The following is a 13,569-nucleotide window of genomic DNA, read 5'->3' as shown; positions in this document are numbered from 1 at the left end:
ACGACAGTCACGCAGACGCCAACCAAGTGGTCTGCATCTACCAACATGGCTCAGACTAGAAGTTAGTGACTTTTTGGACTGATGCCACGTTTTGGTTTGGTCGCCCCTAACTTTCTTCCAACCATCACGAACACTGGTTAGCATTGCACGACGTGGTAATCGGTGTTCAGGCATACGTAGCACGTGGCCCAACCATCTCAGTCGATGAAGATTCACAACCTCATCAACTGATTTACCATCATTCCCTAATATCCTGCGTCTAACCTCACTATTACTTACCCGATGATCCCAACAGACGCCAGCAATATTTCTAAGGCATCTGTGGTCAAATACTAGTAGCTTACGAGTGTCTTCTACTCTTAATGGCCATGTTTCGCTGCCGTAAAGTAAAACAGAACGGACTGACGCGCAGTATACTCGTCCTTTTATTGATAGACGGATATCTCGCCTTCGCCAAAGGTGACGTAAGTTGGCAAAAGCCAAACGAGCTTTTCGAATCCGTGCTGAGATTTTGTCAGACACCAACTCATTAGGGCTGATCAGACTTTCAAGATAAGTGAAGTTGTCAACGTGTTCGACTACTTCACTCCCTATCCTTAGTTCTGGTGTTGATGCAGACCAGTCCTGAAGCAACAACTTGCATTTAGAGGGAGAGAAGCGCATTCCAAACATTCTGGCATTGTTGCTTAGTGCTACCAGAAGACTCTGCATTTTATCAGCGTCTTCACGAAACAGGACTATCATCTGCGTATTCTAATTCGATTGGTGGACCTCCTGGAAAGAAATCAGTCGACGCAAATGTTATTTACAGCAGTAGGTTTATGATGAGGGTGAACAAAAATGGAAAAAGTGGACAGTCTTGTCGGACACCACTTGAGGTTGCAAAAGTAGATGACAGTTCGCCATAAGCTCTGATTCGGCTAGTAGTGTTCGAGTAAAGAGCCTTCACAAAGTTTATGTACTTCTGAGGTACACCTTTCAATGACAGACACTGCCACAGAATCTCGCGGTCTACCGAGTCAAATACTGCTTTTAAGTCAAGAAAGACCACCATTGTTGGACGTCGATAAGTATGCCTATGTTCTAGAACCTGACGAATGGTGAATATGTGGTCGATGCAGCCACGATCACGTCTAAAGCCAGCCTGATTTTCTCGTGCTTGCAGTCCACGGGTCTTAGTTAAGCGTCCGATAATTATCGAGACTAGTATTTTAGATACTATATTAGTTAAACTAATCCCTTTGTGGTTGTCACAGGATGATTTTAACCCTCTCTTATATATTGGGACGATAAGTGACTGTGACCAGTCAGATGGAATAACTCCCAGATCTTAGCTAAAATATTAGTCAACCTAATCGCTAAAATTGGATCACCATCCTTAAAGACCTCTGGAGCCAATCCATCTGGACCAGCTGCCCTTCCTCCTTTCAGATTAACTATAGCCTTTTGAACTTCTGCTAGAGTTGAGGGACCTACTTCAATGTTCTATTCACATTGTCTGGGAATGGAAAGTAGTTGTAGAGTAGCTGAAGAGCAGCTGAACTGTTCTCTGAAATGTTTCGCCCATCGTTCTAAACGTCTGGACTGAGAGCAGGTGAGGGTGTCGTCTTTTTCCGAAATAGTCTGACTTACACTTGACGTATTAATTCCAGTTTCTTTTATTAGTCTGTAAAACTGTCTTGTGTTCCCTATAGTCGCCGCCTTTTCCATCTCTTTTGCTTTCGTTGCCCACCACAAATCACGGTCGTTCCTTAGACTTTTGCCTAACCTAGATCTGATTTGTTGTCGCTCTCCATCGTGTTCAGAGCCTGATGGGACGAGTTTGCAAGAACCAATCAGTGCAATAAACCTAGAGGAAATCCATTGATTCTTTGTAACCCTGTGGTTTAAATCACTGATAGATGTCACTGCTGTTTCCACAGTTGTTTGTATACCTTTCCAAGCAACATCTGGGTCAACCTCGTTTTCAGAATTACCTAATTGTGAACTCAGTTGTTCCTGGAACACCTACTTTTGGTTTTCTCACTACTCAATTCAGTTCTAATGGGTCTTTTTACTGTGGCTTTTTTGCGTCCAGTAAGGCGCAAGCAGATGCGTGCCCATATTAGGTGTGGTCGGAGTCCAAGCAGGTACTCCAGAATGAGCGACAATCTTCTACCGACCCTCTCCAACGATGACTGATGGCAATATGGTCTATTTGAGTCCATCGTTGGTTTGGTGCAGGGGGTCGCCATGTTAGACGATGTCTCTCCTTATGCTTAAAATTTGTGTTTGCTAAAAATAAGCGATTGTCTGAGCACAGTTGCAGCAGACGGTCACCATTATCTGTTCGCTGTGCCGGAATACTAAAATACCCACCTAAATGCCTTTCTGTTTGGTTTAAACTACCTATCTGGGCATTAAAGTCACCTGCTACGAGTACTATGTCTGAACGTTTAACTTTCTGAAGAAGTTCAGATAGCTTTCTGTAAAATTCATCTTCCACTTCATCTGAGCTGCAGTCGGTGGGAGCGTAGGCAGGAACGACAAAAAGGCAACGACGTGTGTCCCTATCTTTCCGAGTTCTTACGGAGCCGTTTAGCCGAACAGCACACAAACGGCTACGCCCACACCTGCCAGTCCACGAGAACTGGCCGTCGGGTCACCAGATACACGGAGGGTGTATCTCGTCGGCTCTCTGTTTTGCCGAGGTGAGATCGAGAGAATGACCACACTGGGATCCTGTATGCATGTTTCGGAGACACAGTATACATCAATGGTACGAGACTAGGGAAGCCTGCTGACCGATTTGACATAGGGTGCGTACGTTGAAGGCTCCAATGTTTAGCTTGGAGCGAGGTTTCAGTAGACCTGGGACAGTGTTTTGAGCACTAGAGTCGTTGGCTATGGTGACACTTGAGGGGGAAGCCGAAAGAGGAAGTTTAGCGTTGAAAGTCGATGTAGGAGGAATAATAGAAAGTGAAGACGGAGGTTGATTATGAATACAATGGTCTTGAGTGCTGTTGGAGATATGAGGGCGGTTATCACTTCCCGGTTGCCCACACCGTGGAAGGGTTGTTCTGGAGGTATCTGAAAAGGAAATTGGATTAGAGGTGGTCTTAGTGACCTGAGAGCGTGACCGCAGTGCCCAAGGGACAACTGTTTGAGTTCGGTCACACACAACCTTTTTAAGTGTAATTTTTGTGTTAGCTCCGTACTTGTTGAGACCTTACCGCCGGAGATGGATATTCGTGGGATAAGGCGAGGTGTGCATTTTTAGGGTCGACCTTTTCCAACCCCACCCCTCCTTGTGGGAAGGCAGCATCGCTGTCATGCTGGTTGTTTGAAGGAAACACCTTACTGCTGTCACACCTTTGTACAGTCAGCAGTACGACTTCGCTTTCGGACCTTGAGTTTGTTGCTTTTAGTCTTATCGCTCTTCAACCGACCTGTCTGACATGGTAGGAACTTGAGGGACGGTTGTTTCAGCCAGTATAGCTCGGTTGCTTCATCACGATAGACAAGCCCGACCACCACGTCAAGGTAGCAACAACGATCGGGCTGATACAAGGAGGCACCAAATTTATATACGCCACACAAATCATTCGATTTCTGTGAGAGCTGGAATATTGTCCGGGAGCCCAAACTGAACCGGATGGTTTTCTAATCCATAAGGCAGTGAAACTACGTTAGGAGATGTAGTCCCATTGTAGTCGGTGACCAACAATAGGTTCACATGCCATTTGTTCCACTCTCGACTGCACCAGGGCATTTAGGAGAGATTGGTGTGTATTTGAAGTATATTTAAATTTAGAAAACATGTAAATGGATTGACTCGGATTCGATTACAATAATGCAAATCCATTTGTTTATTTTAGATATTGTATTCTCCAATAGTCTTTCATGCATATCGTCCATTTATGTCTTTAAAAAAACCTATTCTTGAAGATTATTGTTTCTCGCTTTTGTGATGGATCTTGTCAACTGGATTTCTTTATATTGAATAGTAGTATGGGAATTCTGGTCAATACACAGATGTTTGTATCAGTCTATATGTTAGTTATGATATACAGATTGTTTAACTCACCACCCGAGGTAGCAAATACCTCTTTTCAAGAAGTTATATACCCTTTCAGAGTACTGATGTACGTACGAAGTTCTACGTTGTTACTGACTGACTGACTGATATACTCTTCCATGTAGTAGGTTATTATTCATTATTATTATAACTGGTTTGTATAGGCTGTTATGATCTTCCCATTGATCTTTAGGTCTTCAATTTATTTGTCTCTATTTTTTGGCATATATTCATCATGTGTGGATTAACATGATATTGCCATAAAGTCACAAATATGACGAAACGCACGTCCTGTATTCCACTACTAGCTATCATAATCTTTACTTATATCATTTTCACAGCTTACAGACTGTGAAAATTTTGGAAACTCCAACAGCGTGTACATTTATTTATTTATTTATTTGAACACATAAGCATTGGTACAAGGGGGCACCAAACACATATGTGCCACACAATAACAATGATGCCACTAGCAGTTATCATTGATATGTGCATAATGATGCTATTTCCATCTCTGGATTCCCATTAGTGATAGTTATTTGTTAAAAAAATAATTCCCCAAATAATTTGCTTTTTTTCAGGTAAATTAGTATGTTGTTAACACATTGCTTAGTTTGTAGTCTTTCAGTTTCTAATAATATCCTCTTATATGGTTTACGATTTTGTACTCCTGTTCTTATTTTCACAGGTGATGTCGTGCGTGCGCACTGCTAAGGTGTCCCATATTAGGACGATACAACTATCCAGTGCTACATAGTTTTCAAGGGTTATTTAATTAAATTTAATTTTTGACGTAAAACTAAAAATATGTTAAAGAATCTTCACCAATTCTTTATATTAAAAGTAATTAACTTCGAGAGGTTATTCTCATAATTTTAATGAGAAGCCATGATCAGTAGAGTCCAGTCATGTCATGTTTAGTGGTATCCTACATGACTCGGAGTTTCCATGCATAAATAGCAAAAGACTCCTTTGTATTAGTTAGTAGAGTTTGTTGTTCAATTTAACATAAGGTTCGCCCATTGACAACTCCGACATTGTTATTCGGAATACAATTTCACGAGACTTGAAATTAGATTTCTTATACACGTATCGTTAACACTGGTAGCACATGTGAACAAAATAGAAAATAATGGTTGATAGTAGGAATATTAACGAGTGAAATAGGGTTAAAATTATGATCAAGGTAATATCCACTACTGTCAGAGATATAAGGTCGGTAGGTAGGGTTTGTCAAGGTTGTCCGCTTTCACTATTTTTACTGTCACATACTTTAAAAAATAACGCTTTCATCTTCCGATTTGTCATGAATTAATCCACTTCTAAAAGATTCACTTGTTGACATGGACCACACAGATGATGTAGTTTTACTTAGTGAAGATGCTGACAAAATGCTGAGTCTTCTAACGGCCTTGGGAAACGATATAACCGTACTTGAGATGCGTTTCCTTCCATTTTGATGCAAGTCATTGCTTCAAGACTGGTTTGCATCAATACCTGAACTTATGAAAAGGAATGTAGTAGTTGGGTGCGTTGATTATTTCACCTATTTTGTAAGTCATCAGTAATAGCGTGTAGGTATCTGACGAAATCTCGGCACATGTTAAGAATGCTTGGTTGACTTTTGCTTACTTATTTCACTTGTATCGTAGACAATATGTTCGTCTGTCAACTGACATAAGTAAACTCCGCAACATATCACTCCATTTTGTTTTGTGACTGAAACTTGACCTTTAAAAATAGAGGATATTTGTAAATTAATAGCATCCGGTCATAAGTGTCCTCAAAATATCCCTCATATATTTCGAGTCGACTTAGTTAACAGTGCTTGGGTAAGATGCGAAGTAAGGATGACAAATCGATTGACAAGGTAGTGAATCTTCGTCGGTTGAAACAGCTAAGATAAGTATTGTGTGTATATTCGTGCACTTCCTACATCGGTATACGATGTTCGCTGGTGTAGGAGTATGTTTGAAGAAAGTTACTGAACTCATTTACTACTAAGTGAAAACGTGTTGGTAGTTTCAGCTTACCTTGCTGGAAGTCTTAGGGGATCATCGTAACCAATGGTTGGAGACGTTTGACGAGGTGGTTTAGGATCGATCATAGTGACGCAAATGTAATCACTTTTCTTCTTATGTTTCAAACCTATCTCACACTTTTTTACTTGCCAAATCCATATTTTATCAAACCATATCACTAGTACCGATTTTTTTCTACTGTCACTAAGACTTTTACTACTCTGTCATGTCTCGGTGCTGAAGTGTTGTGACAACTTCAACTGGTGCATATAGGTTTTTGTATCACTGAATAATGATTTCTTCTGTGTGTTATTACAGAATGTCATGCTTTGGATATACATATGTTTTTTTTAGTAAAGTTATACTTTACGTGACTATGATTTATCGAGCATGTTTCACCGTATTGTGTTTCCCTTTTTTCTTTCTCGTTAACTAAACAGAAGTTATTGAACAAGTTCGCTCCTTGTGGTTAAAAGCTTTGGATAAGATGAATAATCAATCACATAGAAACTTACAAATAAAAGAAAAATCCTCTAAGTAAGTTAACTAATTTATTAAACATTTACAATTAAGAAGAGATATTTACATATGTATGATTGTATTTGATCGCGAAAATTATGCGACTAGTTTATTTTCTAGTTAGTTGTTGAGGATGCTAGACCCCTAGAAATCACTTGTTAAATATCTGATTTTGGAAATTTGAACTTTTCATGTTTGCACCAAAAGCGCTCACTTTTACCTTCAGTTTGTATTTCCCACTTGGAAGGACCTTAAATGTCATTAATTCGTTTCCTCTTTTAATACTCTATTTTTTTGACGTGTTTTGTACGGTATATATACTCATAAGTTCTATGCTTGTTAGTTCGTGCTTCTAATTAATTGTGGAATATAGATTTCCATCTGTTGAATCTATTGTTACCCCCACTAGTTATCAGGACTGAGGCGCAATGGAATCGTTTACCTTATCCCGTTGTTGTGTTGTTTACTTTCGTTCCATTCGCTGGTTTTTGAGTGATATCTTAATCTCTTCAAACGTAGATGTAGTTCAGATTAATCCCTTTAGCTAATATCCCCATTAATTATTTGGATTTTTTCAATGTGCATTTTTTATCTTCTGTATATAGTATGCTCTTAAATCTATTTGATAAGTTGTTCAAAATAGATTTCTTAATTTTCAATGTAAACAGACACTCGACTTTCCAATTATTATATGTATAAACATAATCAGTGTAATGATAATTCATTCGAGGAGTCTACATTACCCTACTGATTCAGATTAATTCATCTCTCTGAGTATTAACAGTAAAAAAGGTCTTTATCCTTACGATTATTAGCAGTAGGAATAGTAATTATACATTGTAAATACTGTAATAGCATGTTGGTTTGTTAGAGGTAGATAGTTGGAAACTCTGTTTTACCTTGGTCTCGTACCGAGATTTACTGTGCAATCTTGAAGAGACTGATACTTTCCTAGGGATTAGAACTTATGTTCAGCCTGAGATGTTATCATCACTGAGTCATTCCGGTTACGAATAACTTCCTGTAGAAGTGAGATGGTTACAATTATTTGATTAATAACCAATATCACTTTGGTTTAGTTCAACATCAGACATCTTTATTCATTTCTTGTAGACAGAATTCTTCTACTACACACTGGTATGTAACAGGTTTCGAATCACTTAGTTGTTAATTGACTGAATATTTCTTTCTATTTTTACTTCGTAAACTATTTCAGTGATAACGCATATGCTGACCAATGATCAATATATATATGTGTGTATAAATGATATATACATTTATTAAGTACCATCAGTGTACGTACTACAATATTTTGTTTAAATTTACTAATTATTTTCTAATTTAATCAAAACCGCTAATTTTGAAATTGAAACGTTTTGAGCACACATTGTGTGACTGTGTTACTGATTGATTGCACAATTAACAGAAATGATTATTTTGAAGAGTTTCAGCTTCATTTAATGTTGGTTACATTGTGACAAGTTTTTTTCCCACTATCAAATAGATATGCGCTACGCAAGTCACTTGATTTGTGTGTGGGTTGTGATACTGACCGGGTGCCCAAACCGAAACAGGTGGTTTTCTTAGACCTAAAAGTCTAATCCATGAGGCAATAGAGCAACGTCAGGAGATGCACTTTCATGGTAGCCAGTGACCAACAATAGGTTCAACCACCATTTGTCCCTTGAAGATACTGGATCCCTTGTGTACCATTGGTTTGGAATGAGGGTTTTCTAACTCACCTAGATAGACTCTCCATATCCACCAACCCGGTTAAATCGCCGGACATTCGCTTTTAGTCCTTTCAAGCTCATAAACAACACTCATGGTTTGAGGAGGTAGTGAGTAAGAATTCCCTGACAGTGGTTGTATACGCGTGTTCATGTGAGAGCATTTGGAGAGGGAGAGCGGACCCTTCCCACTCTCAACCGTACCAGGGCGTTTGGGGGCAATCAGTGTGAGGGATTAGAATTATGATTTACAGTTGATAGTTAATGTTAGAAATTACATTTAGGGTTTCCATCACGAACTGACATCAGCTATAATGTCAAAACTCTATTTATCTAAATGGATGAATGAATTTAGCGCCCAAATCCACGACCTGTTATTTTATATCTGATTGGTCCGTCTATAGATTATAGTCTCGTCAAAATCGCTACACTATTGTGTATGGTTTTCTTTATTTTTCTTCTCATTTGTATTGCACAGATTTGTTTACATTGAACATTCCTATACACATACTGCCCTAATCATTTGATTGGTTAACATTTTTTGGTAAAGAATCATTTTGAAATGTAAGAACAAATGTCTTATTTATATCTATCTATTAGATTAATTGTTTATTTGATCATGTTTTCTTTTTCTTAAAACAAATTATTATTATTTCAGTCGTAAGAAAACAACAAATCATTCTAATAATAATACTACTACTGTTACACTCCATCGTACAGCATCAGCAATTCCAAAAAAATCAACTGAACGTAATAGACAAAAAGGTGTTAGACGATTAACTGTTGGTGTTGCCAATTCATTGCCTCATTCATCATCATCAACTTTAGATTATTATTGCATTTCACCACCATCATCACAACTTTTACATACAAAAAATAAAGAGGATACATTAATAACACAATTGAATAATGTTAAAAATATTTCTAACTTATCATCATCATCATCATCATCATCACCACCACCACCATCATCATCGTCATTATCAACTTCCCCTCCTTCTACTACACGGTGTGATTTAATGATTGTCCGACGACCTGTCATTCCTGTGACAACTTCTCATTCAACTACAACTATTTCATAGGAAGAAATTAGTAAATGGTGTTATTCTCTACGAAAATTGACTTCCTTGCAATCGCTATTTGTTACTGCGTGTGTGTGCCTTGTCATTCTGTCTTTTCGTTCTGCTTTTTTTCCTGAATGTTTATTCAAGAATCACATTCAGTTTGATTTTGTATTTTGTTTTGTGGAATACGTTTAAGCCAAATATTATTATTATTATCATTATTATCATCAGTTAACCCCCCTCCTATACCATCGTTCTACATACACTACTCTTCTTCCCCCATCCATATAATTTGTAAGGTGTTCAAATACAAGTAAGAGGGAATAAAAGAAGAACAATACCCGGTTGTGTGTTTATGATGATGTACATCTTGGTACTATTTTCTGTGTATAAAGTTTTTATTTATTCGAATTTTATCCAATTCCATTATTTTGTGTATTCAACATTCATTTGTATGTTTACTAATACACAATTGTATTATTGTTGCTTTGAGTAAAATCAATTTTAACTCTCTCTCTCTCTCTCTCTCTATTATTATTATTATTATTATTATTATTATTATTATTATTATTATTATTATTATTATTATTATTATTGAGGCGAATAAGATTATCTTCACAATGATTTATTATTATTCAACTAATAAAGTACAGATGAGTTTTCTTTTTCGTCCGGCTTCATTCATAAATTGACATTTTGGATCATTCAAGTTATTTTAGAAAAGAAGATAAAACTACACTGATTAATCACAGAAGTTGTTTTTGTTTGATAATTTTTTTTTCTTTTTTCATTTTCATTAAATACGCACAAATATGTAATTAATTCAAGAAATTTCTCTTGTGAACTTCAATTCAGATTGACTTGGTTCCCTGCCTCAATGAATGATTGTTACTGTTGTTGTTGTTGTTGTTGTTGTTGTTGTTGTCTACCTCGAATTATTTTCAATTCTATTATTATTATTATTATCAGTTTGTAAAAATGAGAACATGAACTTATCCATGGGTAAAAATTTAAAAAAAAGTTTCTCTTCAGTATTCTTATTTTTTATTTGTATGTATGAAGAGATTCTTGTGCTGAAAACTGACAGTGTGATAAAAAGTGGATAGCATTGTACTTGATTCTCTGAGTCATATTTCCAATCGCTGATCGTGCAGATCCTATTATAAGCAAAGATGGATAGTGGCTAGCAATGGAATCCAGGACGCACGTTTCATCCTATTTGGGACTAGTCAATTGGATGTATCTGCATCTCAGGGTTGATGTTCAATCCGGGACTCGAACCCAGTACCGTTCGCTTCAAACACCATCGCGTCACCAACTTAGCTACTGTGTCCTGAATTCCATTACTAACCACTATCCGTCTTTGCTTATAATGCTTGTGAATTAAGGCAATATCGAGGCAATACACACAGTATGCATATATGGCAATAAGAGACTGCTCAATCGCAGTCCTGAATATCAATGGATCCCAACCAGATATCATGAACCTACCAGAATAGTTAATGACCCAATGAACTAATTTCGTATGTTTCTTTGTCGATCTTTAGTTTTCTCATAGACCTTGTATATACTTATTTATGTAAACAAAAATATCGGTACGAAGAAGTAACAAAACATACATTTACACCACAATTGCGGAAATGTGACTGTAAAGGGATAACTGAACGTGAATATGATAAAATGAATTGAAATTAATGACTGAGAATAAAAAAAAGAATGGTGAGGTAGTTTAGTCAGGGAAAATACAACTAGAGAGGATTCTTGAAGTTAAAGAAGTTCCTCTCACTTGTATGAAAAAAGTAAAAGCAAGTTATAGCATGATCGTCACTGACTACTATTTTGAGCCATTACTGATAACGTCTCTAGACACTGTGTTGCACCGTCTCTAGTACTCCAACCAGGGAGTTGTGAAAGACTAATGTGCATTATCAAATCTCCACAACAGTAACACAGTGTTGCAAATGGATATCAGGGCCAACGATGATCGGACACAGAAAGTCGCTTAACATCGTCAAATAGGAGAGGATAGGTTTCATAAGCACAGAGCGGGACTGCCCTGACTGATGGATTATGGATCTAACCTTTTACAACCAGGTGGCTCAGCATATGCCACTATGATTTTCATCATACGTGAATCGATCTCATCACTCACGTCATCACCAGCACTTACGCAACTACCCAAATACATGGGCTCTCTACTACTTCTATCCGCTCACTACCAAGAGTGAGTACAAGTTCCTACCAGTCTTGTAAAAGTATGTAACCTAAAAGGGGCACAACCTTTTTCGACAGATAACTCCAGTAAGCAGTCCTGTTCAATGGATTGAAGCCAGTTCTGACATCAAGAAACAGTGATTGCACATAAGTATGGCAGTGTTCTGACATTTGGTGGAGGGTGGTGATACTGTAAATACATCCTCGAAAACCTGCCAGCTCCTCTCGAGTCGATCTTCCCCGGGTTTTTGAACAATCTGCGAAGTACAACGTAACCTATTAATTTGCTTGGAAAAAGAATTAAACTTATCCCATAATAGTTGTTACATAGGTGACATAAACCCTTTTAAAAGACAGTTATGGCCATCACCTCATCCCAGTATTTTGGGACATTCTCTAATTGGTAAACGTTTGCAAGCATCTCAGTTAGTTCCGTTATCCCTAAAAAGGCTATTTGCTAAGTGATCACGGCCTAGGAATTTATGTAGTCCTAGGAGTTCGAGTTCCTTGTGCCAAATCCAAAGCAGGCGGTTTTCTTAGTAAGCCACTCTCCAAGCATTTGGTCTGTCCCAACAATCGAGAATAGATTCATACGTTATTTGTCCCCTCAGGATGTTGAAGTCTATGTGCACCATAGGTCCGATTCTCTCAGGTAGGTCCTCCGTACCCTGAGTTAGATGTTAACTTTCCATCTCAGTTGCTTAAACAACACTCCTGCCACGAAAAAAGATTGTTGGACTTCTCTGGCAGTGGCTGTGTGCACATAGCTGTACGATAGAATTTTAGTGAGAGAGCGGACTCTACTCACCTTCGTTCTTAACCAGCCCACTTCTGCACCAGCAAACATATCTTGTTTAGGCCGATGGTATGTATTTGTAGCACAACTCTTAACCACCTCTATCGATAAAGATTTGTGATCCCATCAGCCAATTAACTATTTGTGTCTATGAGGGAAAAAATTATCCACGAGACTGTGTTTGATTCACAACTGTTATGCAGTCCATGAATATCTGGTAACACACTTCTAACTTTTAGGTATTATCTATGCGTTCACCCAGTATGGTACTATACCATGTACACTTATTTTGTCGTTTGTTAATCTACTATCAGCATAATTCAACATAAATATTGTTGGATCTGGATTCACCCCAAAATAAGAAATTAATAAGATAATATGTCTAGGGGAAGTAGTACATACTGATTTCTGCTCTAGTATAAATTTAGATGTATAGTTTGGTTCTAAAACAGGAAACTTAACAAGAGGAGTAACAATAATAGTGAGTGTATGGTATCTATCGGTCCAAAATAATTTGATTAAACTTTTCGTACTTCTCAGCAACTTATTCATTTTGTGGCGTCTATCGGCAATAAGTGCTGATTGAAATCGAATTATTCCCTTATCCCTGGTCTAATCTGGCTAGCAGTTGCAAGCGATGCATAGCACGGCGCATCCGCTCATGATGTGGCGCGAATACGTGACCTCGAACATTCAGCTGGGTGTGCCCAGTAAAACTAATGAGGTCGTCGCCAACGTCGAAGACATACAGAACTATTTATTTTAGGATTTTATTTACCTCTACAACTGAATGATGTAGGGATTAATTGAGTAATGTTCGTCAACATCTACGAAAAGTACTCTGGTGTTTAAATTGATAGTAAACGTACATCAATTTACTACCTGTTATAATATGTGGTTTCTATTGTTGGTTGTCCTGGTAGCTTTGATCCTCTACTAGCCTGTTATGATTTAGACGATTACTAATGACTGAATGTGCTGTGAAGGTTTATCCCTCATCAGTACTGTAGTGAAGATGGAATAACTTTGATTTGTAACCAAACGATCCTTTAAGCTGAATCTATTCTGACCTCTAAGTTTCACCTCTGGACATTAAATTGTGAGTTAAAAATGGTGACAATCAATGTGGAAACACTATCGAAACTTTATGGTTCGGTCAGGCCTGCCT

At 37.8% G+C, this 13,569-nt stretch overlaps 1 protein-coding gene across 1 annotated transcript in view; it reads left to right on the top strand.

Annotated features, from left to right (window-relative positions):
- Positions 1-9,409, top strand: part of BUB3_6 (mitotic spindle checkpoint protein Bub3) — a gene marked incomplete at its 3' end in the record, with an annotated part of 87,133 nt that extends 77,724 nt beyond the window's left edge. The window contains exons 20-21 of the mRNA XM_051218100.1: positions 6,519-6,615; positions 8,986-9,409. Coding sequence (XP_051064534.1) covers positions 6,519-6,615; positions 8,986-9,409 — 521 coding nt within the window. The remainder of the gene's footprint in view (positions 1-6,518; positions 6,616-8,985) is intronic.
- Between the last annotated feature and the right edge of the window lie 4,160 nt (positions 9,410-13,569).

This window comes from Schistosoma haematobium, chromosome 7, assembly GCF_000699445.3.
Source record: "Schistosoma haematobium chromosome 7, whole genome shotgun sequence".
NCBI lineage: Eukaryota > Metazoa > Platyhelminthes > Trematoda > Strigeidida > Schistosomatidae > Schistosoma > Schistosoma haematobium.
This window is presented reverse-complemented; position numbering and strand designations above follow the sequence as displayed.